This window comes from Alosa pseudoharengus, unplaced genomic scaffold (assembly GCF_046254945.1).
Source record: "Alosa pseudoharengus isolate Yale_2024_CS ecotype anadromous, Long Island Sound unplaced genomic scaffold, YU_APseudo_1.1 YU_APseudo_1.1_scf_3, whole genome shotgun sequence".
Taxonomy (NCBI): Eukaryota; Metazoa; Chordata; class Actinopteri; order Clupeiformes; family Clupeidae; genus Alosa; species Alosa pseudoharengus.
Window position 1 is genome coordinate 42,489,023 of NW_027468718.1, and position 19,970 is coordinate 42,508,992.

The 19,970-nt window shown below is 40.2% G+C and overlaps 1 protein-coding gene across 1 annotated transcript in view; it reads left to right on the plus strand.

The window, feature by feature from the left end:
• The window catches only part of obsl1b (obscurin like cytoskeletal adaptor 1b), a 36,954-nt gene extending 17,376 nt beyond the window's left edge, over nt 1–19,578 (plus strand). Inside the window, exons 11-35 of the mRNA XM_076264312.1 lie at nt 955–1,242; nt 1,435–1,710; nt 2,240–2,515; nt 3,549–3,824; nt 3,944–4,219; nt 4,467–4,742; nt 5,320–5,595; nt 6,164–6,439; nt 6,525–6,797; nt 6,957–7,232; nt 7,382–7,657; nt 7,749–8,024; nt 8,219–8,494; nt 8,618–8,887; nt 9,135–9,401; nt 9,511–9,780; nt 12,779–13,045; nt 14,041–14,307; nt 15,864–15,976; nt 16,140–16,293; nt 16,801–16,962; nt 17,064–17,168; nt 17,469–17,735; nt 17,988–18,257; nt 19,449–19,578. Coding sequence (XP_076120427.1) covers nt 955–1,242; nt 1,435–1,710; nt 2,240–2,515; nt 3,549–3,824; nt 3,944–4,219; nt 4,467–4,742; nt 5,320–5,595; nt 6,164–6,439; nt 6,525–6,797; nt 6,957–7,232; nt 7,382–7,657; nt 7,749–8,024; nt 8,219–8,494; nt 8,618–8,887; nt 9,135–9,401; nt 9,511–9,780; nt 12,779–13,045; nt 14,041–14,307; nt 15,864–15,976; nt 16,140–16,293; nt 16,801–16,962; nt 17,064–17,168; nt 17,469–17,735; nt 17,988–18,257; nt 19,449–19,459 — 6,020 coding nt within the window. The 3' untranslated portion in view covers nt 19,460–19,578. The remainder of the gene's footprint in view (nt 1–954; nt 1,243–1,434; nt 1,711–2,239; nt 2,516–3,548; nt 3,825–3,943; nt 4,220–4,466; nt 4,743–5,319; nt 5,596–6,163; nt 6,440–6,524; nt 6,798–6,956; nt 7,233–7,381; nt 7,658–7,748; nt 8,025–8,218; nt 8,495–8,617; nt 8,888–9,134; nt 9,402–9,510; nt 9,781–12,778; nt 13,046–14,040; nt 14,308–15,863; nt 15,977–16,139; nt 16,294–16,800; nt 16,963–17,063; nt 17,169–17,468; nt 17,736–17,987; nt 18,258–19,448) is intronic.
• Nucleotides 19,579–19,970: the final 392 nt, after the last annotated feature.

Genomic DNA, 19,970 nt, shown 5'->3' on the forward strand with positions numbered 1-19,970 from the left:
TGTTTGAAAGAAAGAATGGATGGATGGATGGATGAATCAGTAAATGAAGCCAACTGGTGTGTGGCAGGCTGAATGAATGTGATTTAATGTGACTGACCCACATTCTTGATGACTGTCTCATAACCTGTGTTTAATCTGTTGTCAGACCAGCTCTCACACGGTCGCTTCTCTTAAACTCCCATTCTTTTCCATATCTCCATGAGTCTCTTATAAAATACTTTGTGAAAACCACTTCAGAGATACTGAAAACCTCTTTGTATATATGAAAATAACGCCTAGCTGGACCTATGAGATTTGCAGTCATACGTGAAGTTGAGAAGTACAAGTCTAATGAAGAGAGAAGTCTACAAAATGTTGACTATGAGATGTCACATCCAGCCACCAGCCCTACTGATGGGTGCATAGATGAAGAAGCTCAACAATCACCAACCAATGCAACAACTATACAAACACACACAGGCCAATCAGAAGAGCTATGGCCCTTGAAACACCGTCATGAGGATGACGATTTCAAAACATTTAAGGTGGATGTTGAAGGTGATTTAAATAGTTAGCTCAACCACAAAGTGGCAATGATGTGAGCCCAAATTGTAGGAATGATTTATCTGCAGTCCTTTCATTTAACAACTCTAACTCATTCTTAATCGTAGGAATTAAACATTTTAATCAAAATAATGGAAAAGTTATTGTGTTTTAGTGAAATAGATTAATTGTATGCACTGAGATATACTTTCATCGTTTAACTAAAGTGTACATTAGACATTTGAGTCAAAACCACAGTCATCTTAAACTTGTAAACATCCAATGACAACATTGCGTGATTACATCAAATTAATTCTTGACGCCATAATTAATCTCTGTAGTCAAAAATCTCATCGCACGGAGCCTTCAAATCCTATTTCATATTTAGTGACAGTAACACAAGTCTGTTTATATAACTTGAAATATCCTCAGCTCCCTCAATGGAAAATACCACACCTTCTGAAGTGGAGAGACAGATATCCAATGAAGCAGAAAATTCTGTAGTAGAGGGTAATGACACTGGACGTCCTACTGCCGAGGTGGTCTTGTGCCGAGATGAATTACGTGATGAACCAGATGTTCTCCAGCAAGATACGGTGGAAATGCAATCACTTGGCACGGTGGAGGAAATGGTGGTCGTACCATCTATGGTGTTTCATAGAGAGGAGGTCGTCTGTGAGACCCCGGAGCGCACAGAACAGTCTCATGAAGACGTAAAAGGTGACTCAAGGCTTTTTGTCTGTTGTAACAAATTAATTTGTTTCCCCTGTGTAAAAAAGCCACTAACAACTTCTAGTCTCTTTGTTTTGTTGCCTATATATAGCAGCTAAAACATATATTCGCATGTAAATCAAACTGTAGTTGTTTGGTGATGCTAATTTCAATCTCTTCCAAACACTCAAACACTTGTAGACACACAAGTGACAATTGCAGCTGTCCCAGAGATTGAGAGGAACAAATCCACTGATGCTGGCTGCCCAGTTCAACTACAGTGTGAGGTCTCAGACCCCAGTTCTCCAGTCTTTTGGTACAAGGATGGCACTGAGCTCCATCCTGAAAATGGATTAATTATCCAATCAGAGACCCCCACTAGGAGACTCATTACTCCATCACCACAGCAGTCTCACACTGGAGTATATAGCTGCAAGACTGTGGATGATATCATTTTATATAAGGTGGATGTCAAAGGTGATTTAAAACTAGATCACTCAATTTAATGATTAATTTAGAAAAGATAAATAGTTGCAATGTCTGTTAACTCGATACAGAAAAAAAAACAACCGAAGCGTAACCATCAAAACAACTTTAACATACATCTTTATAATATAAACTCATGCTATGTTTAAAACTGCTGAGTTACCAGACTTACTAAATGTTTCATGTTGATAGTGTCTGCTGAATACTATTACACCTGTTTATTTCCTTTCTGCAGACTACAGTGTATTAGCTCTAAGCCAAAAAATACAAATTTTTATCACCAAAGCACAAAAATCAATAACCTGACATTTAAATCTGAAGAACAGTTCAGATCAGATCATGACAGTTAAATGCTTATTACCATACTTGATTATAAAATGACAATCCTGATATTATAACTTTCCCAAAATAAATAATTGACAAAATATACAGTACTTTCAAATCTATCAATTACTTATAAACACAATTTTTTAAACTACTTGTTTGAATTTTGAAATTGGTGTTTAATTAAACCCCTCAGCTCCTCCACCGATATTTTCCGCCATTCCCGAAGCGGAGAAGAACAAATCCATTGAGGCAGGCAGCCCTATTGTCCTGCGATGTGAAATCTCAGACCCCACCACTGAAGTCTGCTGGTACAAAGACGGAGTGAGACTCCACCCGCAAAGTGGCAATGCCATCTTATCGGAGGGCACTCTCAGAACTCTTGTTGTCCATGCAGCAGGGCCATGTCACGGTGGAGTGTACACTTGTGAGACTAAGGACACGGCACTCCAGTTTGCCGTGGACATAAAAGGTGATTCCAAACAGACCCACAGAATGGTAGTAAACTCCCTCTTAATTAACACTAACCACCTGCGCACTGTAGTAATGACTAACTAATGTTGTGGAGCATTCCCCAGAATCCCCACCCCTTAGTTTGGTTTAGCTGGCGTGCAAAGACATGACATCTCCTAAGTAAACTACATTTAAATTCAGGATCTCACCCCCAAAAGATCAGTATTAATACCACAATAGTGGTGTAATTCCTAAATGATAAATACTATCATTATGATTTTCATTATTAATGTTTGGGTTGAATCTAATCTAAAAGCTGTAGTATCTTTCTGTCTGTCTGTCTGTCTGTCTTTAAATGTGTTGTCATTGAAATCCACAAAGGCTTGTTGTCTGTAGCTGTCTTATCTTGTTCATTAAAGTATGTGCATGAATATGGCATACATGTGACCTAACGTAATCTTTTAATCCTCTTAATCTTGAATGTAGTTCTTCAGAAAACGGAAGACTTGCCACTTAACATGACTGCAAAGTCACACTCTACTTGACACAAATGGACATTCACTGTACAATAATATACTAGCAAAACATTCCCAGTTGTATTCCCAGTAATGACTTACTCTTCCCAGACTGATGCCCTTGTGTTGTCTTTGTTTTCAATGTGTTCTTGTCTTTTGCTTCGGAAATGTGCAATCCTTATATCTTGCGCTCTCTGATCTTGGATACATGCCTTCTGTTTCATAGATTTAGCCGATATGAGTTTATTTTGTGTTGACGTCTAATAAGTCTAATTACTTCAGTATTACAAGGTGATTACCATGATAGCATACTTAAATATACTTTTGTACTCTCTCTTATGTGTTAATAGTCTGTCCATTGTGTATTTCATGTCTTCAGTATATCATCAGTTTAAATATTACAGTGTCTGTCATTTATGGCAACAGTGACTCCCTCAGCCTGTACACTCGCCGAATACTGCTATTCCCTATGGCATGAATGATTTAAAATATTTCACTTTTTGACTAGTGTCCCATTACATTTAAAAATATCCATAGCTCCACCAGTGAAGTTTTGTGCCATACCTGAAGATAAGCAGAACCGGTGCATTGAAGCAGGCTGCCCTTTTGAACTCGAGTGCGAGATATCAAATCCTGCTGCTCATGTCACCTGGTACAAAGATCGTAGAGAACTGGAACCCCAAGGTGAAATTGAGACTCTGTCTGAGGGGGCCAAGAGAAAGCTGTCTGTCCCAGCAGCTGAGGTTCACCACACAGGGATATACACCTGCAAGACAGCAGACGATGCCATCAGATTTATTGTGGATGTCAAAGGTGACATGCAAATGTTTTAATTTCTGATTTGTCTTTCATGTGTGGTACATAAAGTTTTTTTCTTTTTTTTTTCAGAAAGCATAGTAATGTTCTTTTTTATGCAAATCAACCCTGTGTAGTTCCATCACCAAGGTTCATACCACTTCCAGAAGTAGAGAGGAACAAGTCTGTCACAGTAGGCCAGCCAATCGTGCTCAAATGTGGGATTTCAGACCATAATGCTGAGGTCAGCTGGTATAAGGATGGAGAACAGTTGTCTGGGAAACATGGAGTGACTATGGAGACAGAGGGAAACGAGCGAAAACTCATTGTTGCATCAGCAAGTCTTTCTGACTCCGGGCAATACAGCTGTGCTGTTGCTGATGATGCCGTTTCATTCATGGTGGATGTTCAAGGTGATTCTTTCACTACACTGTCACCCAGATTTTCAGTCTGTGAGGTCCTAACCTTTGTCAAATTTATTTTCTTTTCTGCAAATTATTTTCCAGATTGGTGCCACTTGGCCAATAATCTGTTTGCATTTGATGTTTGATTTTTAAATTAATTGCTTGGCATTTTTATTTTCCTTTATTGGGAATTCTAGTGCTATAACTGAAATCTTCACAACACCCTTCTTTTAAACCTTCCCCAAAACTCCCATAGCTGTTCCTGTGAGGTTCTCAGCACTTCCAGATGTTGCAAGGAACAAGTTTGTTGAAGCAGGATGTCCCATTGTGCTACAGTGTGAGCTCTCAGACCCAACTGCCCAGGTTTCCTGGTTTAAGGATGGAAATCAAGTCCTCCCAATAGTTTGTCTTGACATCCTATCAGAGGGCTCCTTCAGGACTCTGATCATCCAATCAGCAGAGTTGAGTCACTCGGGAGCATACACCTGTCACTCTGAGGATGATCGCATAGCATTCAAGGTGGATGTTGCAGGTGATTTTGAGCATATACTTTTCCTCAAAACCACTAACTGATTGTGTCAAAATAATGCTTCATCCACTAAATGCTGTTTGCCAGAACTTTTAACCTGTAACAGTAGTGTAAACATACTCCAAAATTAGAATCGTAAAAAGATTGAAAATTGTCTTTATGAATACTTACAATTGACCATCTAATTGTATTTAACCAAAACTATCCACACCAAGTTAAGGACATATGCTTAGTTTTTAGAGAATGCATCGAGTTTGTAGATCATCTCTACTTTTGCTTTCTCTGTGAAATTTTGAATCTGACAATGATCATCTTTTTTTCATCACATGACCGGTTTGGTAGCATCTTAATATTTCTCAGGTATGATATAAAGCAGTATAAAACAAGCCATTTTAAACATCTAAGTAGTGATTCATTTAACACATAGAACTCCTAAATCTTTAATCACACATAATTGGTGGTCCATTTTGCCATAATTAAACTGTTTTTTTTTTCTTAAGAAAGATACACTGCAGTAGAAAAAAACTGTCTTCAGTGTGATCATTAAATTATTTCTTTGAATGAATGGAAACACCTGTAGCTTCGCCAGTGAGGTTCTCAGCTGCCCCAGAGGTTGAGAAGAGCAAGTCCATTGAAGCAGGCCGTCCTATTGTTCTCCATTGTGAGATCACAGACCCTACTGCCATGGTTCAGTGGTACAAGGACGGAGAGCCGCTTCTGCCTCAGTCGGGAATTTACATCCAGTCAAATGACACCACGAGGACACTGGTTATCCAGTCAGCCGAGTTTACCCGCTCTGGGTTGTACACTTGTAAAACAGCTGATGATATCAGTGAATTTTATGTGGACGTGAAAGGTGACATACAACAGCTTTGCCAAAAAAAAAATTTGTCACACACAAAACTAACCATATAGTTGCAGCTTATTAATTCTATTTCCATCGTAAGAAAGCCTTCCTTTCCACCCTCTGAGAGATCCATTCTGCTACTTTTGTCAGCCATTTAATTATTTTCCTAATACTGGACAACTTTTCCACTTTTCCAAGTTGTTCAGTGCTCATCAAAACTATCTGTCCTTTTTTGTTTTGTTTTTTTCTCTCATCTCTAGTTGCCATCCATTAGACATATGCTCTTCATTTCAGCTACACTTCAGAGAACACCACTTGGGGATCAATGCATGTAATGTTATGTGACCATTTTCACAACTCTAACTGCACTACAAACCAAAAAGGCTTTCATTAACCAAGTTATCACATTGTTCTTGCTTCTACAGTGGAGACTGATTTCTCCAGAGTTATCCAACCAGTCATCGCCAGTGCTCAAAAAAATTAAAGCATGCTTAACTTAACGCAAATCTTGTCCCACTCTCACACAGAAAATGGTGGAACTCAATCAGATGTGTAACAAGATCATTCTTCTCCACAGCACCTCCAGTGACATTTGTCTATGTCCCCGAAGAAGATCTCCACAAGAACATTGTGGAACAAGAATGTCTCACCTTGTCATGCGAGGTGTCAAGGGCTGATGCCATGACTCAGTGGTATAAGGATGGAGTTGAGGTGCAGCCTGATGACAAGTCCTCACTGCAGACAGAGGGCACAGTACGCAAGCTTACAATCCAGGCGTCACAGCTGTCAGACTCTGGAACATATACCTGTCGTGCAGGAGACAGCGTCTTAATGTTTAAGGTCAACGTAAGAGGTATGGATCAAATTGAAATATAGGAATAAAAGACAGGGAGGGACATTGTGCCATCAAATTTTACTGACAAACTATTTTCCAACAGAGCCACCAGTCAAAATTGTGTTCCCAAAAGAAGATGTCCACTTGGATCGTCATGTCCCAGAGGAGATAGTGCTGAGTTGTGAACTTTCCAGGCCCAATGCTTCTGTGACTTGGTTCAAAGATGGCCAGAAGTTGCAGGAAAGTGAGAATATCAAACTGAAGACTGAAGGGCCATACAGACGACTTAAGATTCTGCGCAGTGGTGTAGAGGATTCTGGGGAATATGTCTGTGATACAGCTGATGACAGAATATTCTTCCAGCTGAACATAACAGGTATTCAAAATAAAGATCACTCACGGTAGATATTGTAATTATAACATAAAAAGGCAATACACTGTACCTTCTCAGGATTACTAAAAAAAATACAAGTTCATTTGGCTCTGAACCTGAACAGAAAACTACATGTTAACACTTCCCATGTTCCTCTTGCAGAGCCACCTGTGCGTATTGTATCTCCAAGCCAGTCCCAAATGGAACTTTGTCAGCAGACTGCAGAGCGGATGGTGCTAAGTTGTGAGATCTCCAGGGCTAATGCAGTAGTTCGCTGGTACCGGGATGGGCTTGAGGTGGAGGAAAACGATAATCTTATTCTGGAGGTGGATGGAGTCTACAGGAGGCTTATCATCCCAGAGACTACTGTTAAAGATTCTGCTGAATATGTGTGCGATACTGGTGATGATTCAGTCACCTTCTTTGTAAACATTGCAGGTACATATATGCTACATTACATTGAAATACACCATACTTGAGAAATTGGAAATGTCGGTCTCTACTAGTCAGTTTTCCGGATTATTTTGTTTTAGCATCATTTTACTTTTACACATGGTAAGTAGCTCTGCCTGTTCTTCCTCACACAGAACCCCCAGTGAGGTTTATCCGTCCAAGAAAAATGGCTTGTGGAGTGGACGTCTTTGTGGGTGACCCTATTTTGCTTGACTGTGAGGTATCAAGAGCAAATGCTGAGGTGACCTGGAAGAAGAATGGTGAGGAAATTGAAGAAAGCACTAAGGTCACCATATTTGAAGATGGTCTGATTCGCCAGTTATCCATCCTGTCTGCTACCCTGGAGGATGCTGGCCAATACATGTGCGATGCAAAGGACGATGTCATGGACTTCCACGTCAGTGTCACAGGTAACATTTCCAAAAATGCTACTTTTAATGGCCAGATCAGCATCAGAAAATTATATTAATCCATTTCTTGTTGTTTCGCTGATGGTTCCAGAGCCACCTGTTAAAATCCTGAGAAAAGACGAGATAGTGACAGAAAGGCACATAGTCGCACCTGATGACATTGTGTTGAAGTGTGAGTTGTCTTGCTCTGACGGAACTGTCGACTGGTACAAGGACAATGAGCGGGTTGTGGAGAGTGAGCGCCTATCATGTGAGGCTGAGGGAGCGTTTCGAACCTTGGTCATCTTAAACGCAGAGATTGCTGATGCTGGAGAGTACATCTGTGATGCAAAGGATGACAAGGTTCAATTCTCTGTTACAGTTGAAGGTAAGCCATGGTTATTTTGTGCAATCTTAACTTAATTCAGACATTTATTGGCATTGTGAAATGTATTTACTCCATCATTCTTAGCCTGAAAAGGCCTCATGAAGTAGACAGTTAGGGATTCACCCACTTACGACATCAGTGTCTTTCTGTACGTGGGGTTAAGACAAAAATCAGACTGTTGTTTCATTGTCCAGAGGCACCAGTGACCATTCTAGGAAATTCAGAGCACCCTGAACATCATAGCCTGGTAGCAGGAGATGACCTGATATTGGAGTGTGAGGTGTCTCGGTCTAATGCGCCGGTTGAATGGTACTGCAATGGAAGGTTATTGAACCCAGACTCGCGAACACACATAGAAAGTCGAGAAACAGTGAGGAAGCTTGTCCTTACGTGCCTTGAACTCTCAGACGCGGGGGAATACATGTGCGATGCCGCGGATGACAAAATGATAATCTTGGTGAGAGTCCAAGGTAATGAAACGGTGATTTAATAAATACTGAATGAAGAGGATACAGTGTACATTTCTGGCTCACCACTGCAGTAATGTGTTTATATTTTTGTGATCATAATTTGTTTCCATTGCTGTCTTTTAGAACCACCGACAAAGTTTCTTAATACAGAAGAAGAGAACAAGATTGTCACTAGTGAGAATGACAAGGTTACACTTTGTGCCAAGGTGAATAAGGAGAGAGCCAAAGTTCATTGGTTGAAAGACAAGGAGCCCCTCATGGGCAGTCGTTTCAAAACTAGCACTGAGGGAAAGAATCATTACCTCGTCATTGACCCAGTGAAGAAGTCAGACTGTGGTAGATTTGTGTGTGATGCAAGCACAGATGAGATGGACTTCACTGTGCTTGTCAAAGGTAGGTTTAGAGCAACAATAGCATGCATATACAGTATATGGGATCTGGGAAATTTCGCCAAATTAAGATTCTGATACCATCCTAGCAACATGCAGTATGAAATGAGGATTGAAACAGGGCAGTAATCAAGGATTTTTTTTATTTAACCATGTGATGGGTTTTCCCAGATCCCACCACATATGAGCCTCATTAACTCTCTCTTATCACTCTAAAGTAACACTGAACTGTGGAACTCTTTTGAAATTAGAACTGAAGGTGAAATTTTCCAAGCCTCTGGAAAATGCAATCGGCCTCAAGGATAATGACCTCGTTTTGCGATGTGAGCTCTACAAGCCGAGAGGAGATGTCCAGTGGCTCAGGGACAATCAAGAGATAACCCCCAGCCACCACTTCACAATCAGAGCCAATGGCTGTGAAAGGAGCCTCACCATACACAATGTCACATTGGAGGATGCTGGAGTTTACACCTGTGAATCCAAAGATGAGAGGACATGTGCAACTGTTGAAGTGCAAAGTAATTGAAAAGATGTCAGAAAATGGTCATGTTTTGATGGGTTGTATTTTTAAAAATACATTAGCATTGCTTATTAGCATTTCATTTTCTATTTTGGTTCAATCCACAGAGCCTCGAATTGTTGAGTTTATTGCTGAGTTGCACAACATTACCCTCATGGAGGGAGAGGATGCCACATTTAGATGTGTCCTGTCGCCGGAGGACGTTAAACTCGAGTGGTGCATGAATGGCAAGCCCATTGTTGCAGACGAGAAGTTCACCATGTCTAGCAGCGGCCTGTCCCACACTCTTCACATTCATAACTGCCAGGTCGGAGACACCTCCAGGGTAACCGCTGAAGCCGAAGGAGTGGTGTCCAAGGCCAGTCTTCGAGTGCAAGGTGAGATTCTGTCAAACCCACTCTCACTGTCTATGCATACTTTGCCTGATGCATTTAGTGCAACATGATCCTGACATATTTTTGCATCTTAGACTAATGCAATAGAAACCTTGTGTGCTCACAAAAGTCCTACAGTAAGGTAAAGCTTGTGTTTAAATGCTGACATAATATTTTGCAAACTGTAAGGGACTTATCTGGTGATACTGTTCCCCTTCAGGCCCATCGCCAAGGGGGGGCATTGGGGGGGCAATGCCCCCCTTCCAATGAGCATCGTGTGCCCCCCCAACAAAATCCACCCAAACGCCAAGCTCCCCTTCCAAAAATGAATGACCAAGGAAAAAATACTTAAAACTGTTGCCAGTGTTTCTGTGTTAATTTGCAAATAATAATACACTGTTGATATATTTTTATGAACATAATGTGCAAGAGTGATGCCCGGAAAAAAATAAATCATCTAACAAGAGCAAATGTCTATGACCTCTGAACTGGCACTGTTGCAGCGGTAACGTCTCTTGTGATCAAAGGTGCGCGATACAGCTTTTTTTTTTTATTAAAACCTTTACTAATTTTGTTAACATCATAGATGAAAACCAAAACAATCGTTAAGTGTGTCCAAAAATTCAGAAAATTCATTACTTTAATATTACAGTATATTACTGTTTAGGTGTTAAGCAAGCACTTTTGTTCAAAAATTACAGGGCACAGGGTAAGTGTTTAGTTAGTAACAAATATTACTAGTAGCCACTACTGTGCGACTAATACTGTTATTAATAGGCCCAAAGCATAATTTACAGAGCCTGTGAGGTGTCATTGCAAGATATTTTTGTATATTGAGAGAATGTGCGCTCATTTTAGTAAATTGTGTGCTCATTTTACTAGATTGTGCCCTCAATTTAGTAAATCATGTGCACGTTTTAGTGAATTGTGAGCAGATAATTTTACGAAAATTAAAATGAGAGCACAATTTAGTAAAATGAGCACACAACTTAGTAAAATGAGCGCACATTTTCTGGATATACACCAAAAAATATCTTGCAATGATCCCTCCAGGGTTCCGTAATAGTTGTTATACAAGTTGGTATACAAATTGTTTTTGTTGCCACTAATGTTGTGTGCAGTGTTTTACCATGTCTGCCTTTCACCCTGATTGCATGTTGCATGTTGTGTGGCTAATGTGAATTACAGAGGCGGACAGAGTACACAGCTTTATTACTTGAGTAAAAGTACAGATACCCCTTGCTAAATTTTACTCAAGTACAAGTAAAAGTACAACAGTCAGATGTCTACTTAAGTAAAAGTACTGAAGTAGTTGTTTTTTAAAGTACTTGAGTATCAAGAGTACAAGAGTAGCCTACATTTTCTAAAAATATTGCATTACTACTGCCACAGTGCTTACATTTATGTACAGAAACGTCCTACATGGAGTTATGAAAAATTTTAATGTTAATACCTTGGAGAATGTAAAATGAATTGAAAGTGAAATCAAGTAATTTTCATCTTTTTACCATGTTGCCAGGGATAGGCAGTATTTCTAATACATGTATTTAAAATACGTATTTCAAATACAAAATACTATTTTGTAATTGAAACACTTGAAGCGAAAACTATCATTAACTTGTTCAGAAAATTGAAATAGTCTGGCGAGGTGGAGCCACAGGTTGGCACATTCCCTGAATGGACCTGCTGCGTCTTCATCCATTGTTTCATCCATGGTTTCGCCTCTTATCTAAATCTGACCATGGAGTTGACTTTGGCGAAAAGCTGAAGGTGATTGCTGATAGGCTGTCCCAATCAGTGGTGCCTGCACAATCCAATCACGTTTGAGAGGGAAACAAGAAATTGAGGGGTTCCGAGATTTTTTTTTTAGAGGTAGTAACGGGTACTCACAGTTATGGATAGAAATGTAGTGGAGTAAAGAGTGCAATATTTGCCTCTCAAATGTACTTGAGTAAAGTCATGAGTACTCCCCAAAAATGATACTCGAGTAAAGTACAGATCCCTCAAAATTGTACTCAAGTACTGTACTCAAGTAAATGTACTCTGTTACTGTCCGGCTCTGGTGAATTACATAGTCGGAAAACCCCAAGTCATCTATAAGAAATGTCACTGAGACACTGACCGAAGTCTTCTCTGCTGGCCTAGTATGTCTGTCAGCAACCTGAGTAAATATAAGCCATGTTGGCCTAATTGTTGTGGCAGAAAAATGCTGCTACTGATCAATACACAATTTAGGCCTGTTTATCATCTCATGTAATTGCTTCCGTGATCCTACTAACTTTTAAATACTTTTACTAACTTCAACTTCAAGTAAAAAAAATAATCAGGTTTTGAAGTTATACGACTATAATTGCGTCGTGTGTGCATAATGACTGCACACCTATTGTACGTGTTTGGGTTTGCAGTCAGCTTTACTGTTAAAAGTATGTGCTGAATGTCCCCACCCAACCTGCCTGTTACCCTTGATATTGTGGTGAAAGCAAAGGCAATCACATCATGTTCTTTGCAGGCCTGAGTAGCTCTTTAATGCCACGTCAACATATTTGAGATAAATAATGACCCCCCTCAGACATGCCAGAATTGTTGAAAAGGTGCCTGTGATGGCTTGTGCTTAGCAGCTTCTCCAGTTAGGATTCCTCTGTTAACTGACAGACACAAGTGGTACCACTATGTAACACACAAACCACTGAAATGACCCGACTGTAAGAGCACATCAAGTACTACAATGCATTTCCATGGTTAATGGTTTTGTCCTTCATAATTAAATGTCATTTCATTTTAATGTATGTACATGATAATTACTGCCATAAACATGTAGGCTACATCACAGCAAGCTAACTGTTATCAGTGCAGCTGTGTTACTCTGTCACTGATATTTGTACAGTAGGCTAAGGCAAGTCTGCCGGTTGTTAGCCATTTAGCCTACTAGTTGTAGAATAATAATGCCTAACTGTCAATGGTGCATATGTACATATACATATTATGTGCTGCATGTGTTCAGAGGCACAGGTGGTGTTTACCAAGAATATGGAGGATGTCGTTTCTGAGGAGTTTGGGGAGGCCACGTTGGAGGTGGAGGTCAGCCTGGACTCTGGCGAGGTGCAGTGGATGAGACATGGGCTAGTCATACAAGTCGGGCCCAAGTTCACCCTGAAACAAATTGACAGGAAACGTAGCCTGACCATCCACAAGCTCGTCCTCTCTGACCGCGGCACTTACAGCTGTGAAACGCTCCACGACCGCACACAGGCAAACCTCAGCGTGGAACGTGAGTACGCCTGTGCCAAGTTGCTTTATCACTATGCGCTGTTGTTGTTTGTTTACCGGTTGCCGGTGTCCAGCGATGCCGCTCCCGCGACTTGACCCGTTGTTACTGCCATTTGTTTTTTTAGTTTTTTCCCCCCCAAACACACTTGATTATCTGAGTCAGAGTAATATGAGCTTGCTCCCTCTGCAACACTTCTTTTCCAACTGTGACGACCACCAACAGGTGACTGATAGTCGACCTACTGATTCTCAGGGAGCAGAATTCTAAATTGACATAACATCAGAGGCAGGGATAATTCAATTAAGCATGTCAAAATGAAAAACAGCTTGCAGCTAAGATGGGGTCCTTGTTGGGTAACCTCTTAATCCCCTTTGCATGGCTGTGAAAATGTAGATATTATCAGATGAGTATTTGAAGTAGTTTTTTTTCGCCATTTCAAAAGTTACTCAGGTCATGGTCAATTTACTGATGCTCTCTAATGGGGTAAAGTCTTCACTGTAACTTGAATTTACATATAGACTAATGTAATGTTCTAAAGTCTAAAAGACATAAGATAACATCAGTTGTACACATGCGTAATATTGCATTCAGTGTTTGAAGGTGTTTAGTATATTGCTGTTAAGCTTCTGTTGGGATAAAGCAGTCAGTTGGAGGAAAGTGTTTGCTTTGACGGCTGTTGGCACATCTGATGAATTTGGATATCTTCTCATTGCAGCTAAATTTATGCACTGGCCTTGAGAATCTCTGGTGGTGTCACCAACTCTCAAAAATAAACCACTCTTTTCTATTGGGAATGCCTGTCTGGTTTGAAATGTCAGAAAAAAGAAACTGTTAGCCTTGTTTTTACTTCCCATCTATAAATAATGTTGGACTTTAGGGCCTCATCTAGCAATACCCCTGCCTTTTAACTGTGACTGCATTTCATTCTATGAAAATATACATTCAATGATGAATTTATATCATGACCAAACTTTTTATTCATACCCACTCCCCAGCGAGAAAAATAAAAATTTGCAAAGGTCTGAGTGAAATTCAGACTTTTGAGCGTGAGACAGCCTCATTTGAGGTGGAGCTGTCCCACAACAACGTCGAGGCAGTGTGGCAGAAGGAGGGAACCCGCCTGAAGTCCAGCAGCCGTTGGCGCATGAGCAGCAAGGGCCGTGTGCACGGCCTCACCATCTCCAACCTCACCCTAGAGGACACGGGAACCTACTCACTCTCCGCGGAGAATGCTAGATCGTCAGCAAGATTAACTGTGAAAGGTAACACACACACACACACACAGAGACACACACAACCATTATGACCATTATAACCATTATGACAAAGTGACTTACGTCTAGAGCAAAAGTTAAATTAGCAGTCAGTGGGCTGTGTTATGGGTGTGTTCCTCTAACTTTTCCAGCAGAGACATATGGACATCTGGTGAAGTAGAAGCTATGTAGCTATGTTAAGCTATTAATAACTGGTAATCTATTAATAACTTACTTGTCAACAAATTATGAGTAAATGTCACCATGGGCACCCATAAAGAGGAAACTTTGCTGACAACAATCTTCATAGGTTATATAGAATAGCAACATCCTGGTAAATGTTTTCAAGCAATCACGTTAAACTAAACAAACCTGGGATTAGATTAGTGCAAAAAGTATAAGACTATGCTATAAACATACACTTATTTATTGAAATAGTCAATATAGATACATAGTGAAGCACAGGGCCATTGCAAGCCTTTTGAAACTGGGCCACAATATTATTATACATTATTATTATTATACTGTGGATTAATTATCCACAGTATGATAGAATAATGTAAAGCATTAAAAGCATAATGTAAAAAAAGAGAAGAGAAAAACTGCCCCTGCCCTGGCCAGCCCCCATGCTTACAGCCCTGTAATGAAAGGAATAGCATGGTAAATGGTGTTTTGTTAAACTAGGCCTGTATAGAAAACATAGGCATTTGTGATGAGTATGCAATGCATAGCTGTTAGTATGATCTACTGCCAACTCTCTTACTGGTGTACGACAACAAAAACAGCAGTCAATGTAAACATCAGTGCTAAGGTGGGTTTCAGTCCCTCACTCACCAGAGTTACATGAGACTCCCACCCATGGAGCAACTGAAAAGATACACATTGGAAATAACATTCCAATGCCAGCTATGGAGGGGGGGGGGGGGGGCGAGCCATAACGTAAGCCCTGGAGAGCCGAGCCATAACGTAAGCCCTGAAAAGGGCTTGGTTTTCAGCTGCTGATGGCAGGACAATGGCATGGTGGCGTGTCGGCCGAACTACCACTCTTGCTATGCCTCAAGTTACCGATGTAAAAAAAGCCCCTCGACATCACATGATCAGATTAAGGCTACTGAAACTTTTGAGGTATTCACAAGCATAAGTCCAGTGTGTAAGGTAATCTCCGCTATGTAAAGTCACTCAGTAGCACTTATCCCTCAGAGTCAGGGACCTGTCAGTATGGATGACAATAGTATAAATACTATCATTACTATGCGATTGCTATACAAGGAGCTCTGGCAGAGAGTGTGATGGAGCAGATTCAGTCACGATGGAGCCGCTCCAAAGGATTCATGAGGGGGAGGACACAGGAGACGAGACGTCGCTGTAAGATATAGGCTATCACATTCAGTGGCCTGGCCTTAATTATATTAATCTATTCCATAACACATATATAACAACATGTCACCAAGATATCACAAGCTAGCCTACAAAAAAGGTCTCGGGTACTGTTATGATTTCATATTTAGCACTGCAGCATTCCATACTTGTTTGTGTGTGTGTGTTTGTCCGTGTGTGTATTTCAGAAACTCCAGTGACTCTTCTGAAAAAGCTTGAGGATGTAAGATTCCCAGAGGCCTCAGTGGTTACCATGGAGTGTGAACTATCAAGACATAATGTAGAGGTTAAGTGGACGAAGGTAAAACAAATTTGAATTTTTTGTGAGCATTTACTACTCATTATAACGATACTGTTAATTTTGTACACTCTTACTCTAACAGATGGACCACTGATGTGCCATAATTTACATTTAAAAAAAAATCTAACTTGGGTAACTGATGTGTGTTTCCTCTGAAACGCAGGATGGTGTGGAACTGAAGCCTGGCAAGAATCATCGAATTTATTCCATGGGGCGGAAGCGTTTTCTTCAGATCTTACGCTGTGAGATGGACGATTCTGGTGTTTACATGTGCGACGCTGGAGACACCAGCACTAGCTGCTCCTTGGAAGTATATGGTACTCGTTTTTAATATATCTGTGCACACTGCCATATATCCATACTGCTCCACTATGTACAGGTACAGTATTTCAGTTTTTCTAATGCTGACATCAACCTAGAGGGGTGATTGTGAAGATAAATCAGAGCCCTAGATAGAGGTATACAGCTTAGGGATAAATGGTACAATACTGCCATCTGCTGGTAATAGAAAAGTAAGACTTTTGTGGGCCAGTGACAAAAGTTTGCTAAAATCAGCTGAGATTTCAAATCATGTTAGATTTAATATTTAAAGTTTAACATTTTAAAAAACCTTGAGGCTATTATTTTTTTTAAATGGTCACACTATATTTGAATAGATAGATAGATAGATAGATACATAGATACGTAGATAGATAGATAGATATTCTCTAATATTGATATAATAATATCAATATATGTTTACTTAAATTTACATTTTCATTTTATAAATCTAGTGTTTTTTTTGTCATTCATTTTCATTTGCTTTTTTTTGTTTGTTTGAACAGAACCTGAGCTCGAGGTCATCCAGAGCCTGGAGGATCTGGAGATCCAGGAGGATGAGAACGCTGTGTTCATGTGTGAGCTGTCTCTGGACAACATCCCAGGAGAATGGTTCAAGAATGGCGAGAAGATCAAACCCACCAGCACCATCAGGATCCGACAGGAAGGTCGTCATGCGTGCTTATTTTCCACATAACGTGCAGAGTTAATGTAAAGCATACACTGTAAATTATGTAGTCTAAATGTTTATGTCTTATGTTATGAACAGGAACCAAGCACTTCCTCCTGATCTGCAATATCAAGGGAGAGGACTCGGGGGAGATCAAATTTGTTGCCAAAAATATTGAGTCTACAGCTTACCTGGAAGTAGAGGGTAACATAAATCTCTTTATAGTATTTCTGAGAAGTTCTTACCCAACAGCATTCTTTAAACTTAGACCATAGCCTTTTAGCAGAACTGCTAAAACTTGAACCCACAAGTTGCCTTTCAAACATCCCTAATTAAACAAGACAGGGCAACTTGGAGAGTTTGTGTCATGCACAAATGATTGACCTTTATGAAAACATTTGATATGTAGATAAGCCTAAGTGTTGCTTTTGTTTATGTGTTGCTATATTTGTTTGTTTGTTCTACTTTGGTTTACTTATGTCTTATTTAACTTGATTCCAACAGAACTCCCAGTAAATATAGTTCAACCACTTCAGGACAAAACTGCTCTAGAAAAGAGCCGCGCCCTTCTGGACTGCACTGTGTCCAATCCACGGTGCAGTATCCGCTGGTACAAAGGCAGCAATGTGGTCCTGCCGTCCGAGCGCTTTGAGATCTGCAGTGAAGGCTGCTACCGGAAGCTTGTGATCCAGCAGGTGGCGCTAGAAGACGAGGGAACTTACAGTGTCCAGGTTGGAGATTATTCATGCTCCGCCAAACTGACAGTAGAAGGTAAATGAATTAGGTTATTTTAATTACTGCATGAATACAAATGTTTTGCGTGTATTTCAATGTTATGTAACCTACAATATATTTTGAGGTGTTGTTTGTAGTAGAATAATAATGATTAAAAAAAAATGTAAATACCAGTTCATTTGTACCCACTGTTCATTTGTACCCTCTAGTGACAGTTCTTTCAGTGATCAGTAAACACTAAAACTGCAGCACTCACCAACTCCACGCTTCTCTTCCATGTGCGGCCAGCCCAGTCCCTGCTGATGGTGCGTGAGCTGCAGGATGTGGAGGTGGCGGCCCCTGACGAGGCCTGCTTTGAGTGCGAGGTCTCCATGCCGGTGACCAAGGCCCCAGTGTGGACGCTCAACGGGGAGAGCCTGCAGGCTGGCCCTCGGGTCCTGCTGGAGAAGATGGGCACCGTCCATAAACTCACGCTGAGGCAGACGTCAGCGGACATGACCGGTCCTGTCCAATTCACGTCCGGAAAAGCCAAGAGCACTGCCAACCTTGTGGTTAAAAGTAAGTGTTCTGAAGAGTTGAATTCTGATCAGAGGCGGCAGGTAGACTTCACTTGTACAGCACAAGACATGCCTAGTCAGACCTCTGTAAGGAGAAATGAAAGAAACGTTGGTTAGGCGGATAAGTCACCTATTAAATTGGGAACACTTAATAGCCCAAATAAACAAGTTATAAATAAACAATTTCTTAATGTATCTGTGAATGTAGTGTAACATCACCTGCCCATGGGATGTTATGGGAAGATTAGTTGTGCCGATCAAGTTTCTGGGTCCTGGATATTGAAAAGCCTCCCATGGTGTAGTCGCCTGCCATCTACATTTCTGGAGCATATAAGGGCTGCAGAAGAAGGTTGTTGACAAGAGCCTTTCAACCAAGTCAACAGCTTTGCTTGGATAAGTATCTTGCCGATGGTTAGCCAAGAATACGCGATAGGACTCGCTGTAAGCAAACACTTGCGTCGTCCACCTACCATATGCATTGTGGGACAACGGCCCGTAGCCACAGTGGCCAAGCTGAGAACCGCTGAGGTAGGATCATCTGATCCGACTTTAACAGTGTGTGGTGAGAATGTAAACGCTGGTCCTCTAATCGTTAGTTAATGGTCAGTGTGCTTAAGGAAGCCATGTCTTCTCATCGTAACATAAGGCTCTTGGATGGAACACTACAGTATGAGTCATACACATATCACATCCCATCATTTATAGTTGTAAACTTTATTAGAGTTCACATGGAAAGGAAGTTGGCGTTTTAGTGATGCTAAATTCAGTGCCTGCTTGTTGTGCAGGAATATCAGACTTTTAAAAAATAGAGACCATCACCGCACACTGGTCCTACAGTATATTATGAATTGTTTATGAGGAGCGAACGTCATATTTCGCCGTAAGCTTCTTCAGGTTCGCTCTCTATCAGAGAGAACCTGAAGAAGCTTACGGCAAAACGTGTCATTCTGTCCTCACAAACAATTCCTAATATTAGACCGGTGTGCGGTGATGGTCTCTATTTTTTAAAAGTCTGATATTCTTGCACATCACCAGCACCTGGGATCAAAAACAGCCAGTGCATAGGGATTTTATCTAAACAGTTATTATTGTATATTACAGCCTTTTGTACTATAAAATCCAACTTTACTCACAATCATTTATTCATTAACTTATGTATACTTTTTTAAAAATGTAACATCTTGTTTTTCAGGTAATCTTTGAAATATGAAATTGTTGCCGGCTAAAGTCCCTGAAGAGGATCTGCATTAATATAGATTTTGAAAGGATATTCAATTTTCTTACTCGTTAAACTGGGGTTGAAACTGAAAATTCTGTCAAACGTGATGACTTGAATCTATTAGAATATCATGAACTGATCTGCTGCGTTGCTTAAATCATCTGGAGAAGGGCACTACATACACAAAGCATCTGAAAAATAAGTGAGCCCATGTGAGGGATTCTCAAAAGGTTTGAAGTTTAATTTCAATCTTAATTTTTTATGTTTTGTATTTGTATTGATATGTTTAGGATAATCAAAAGAAACCAAACATTATTATATAATTGTCAACAACTAAACTTGGTATATATTTTATTTTCATTATATTTCATTTATTATACAACAACAATATACCATGATATTATCCAGGTCTTCTCATATTTGATTCTCAATTTTTAGTTCTATCCAATGATCAGTTATTTTGTCAAATGTAAGTTCATTGATTGATGTATATTT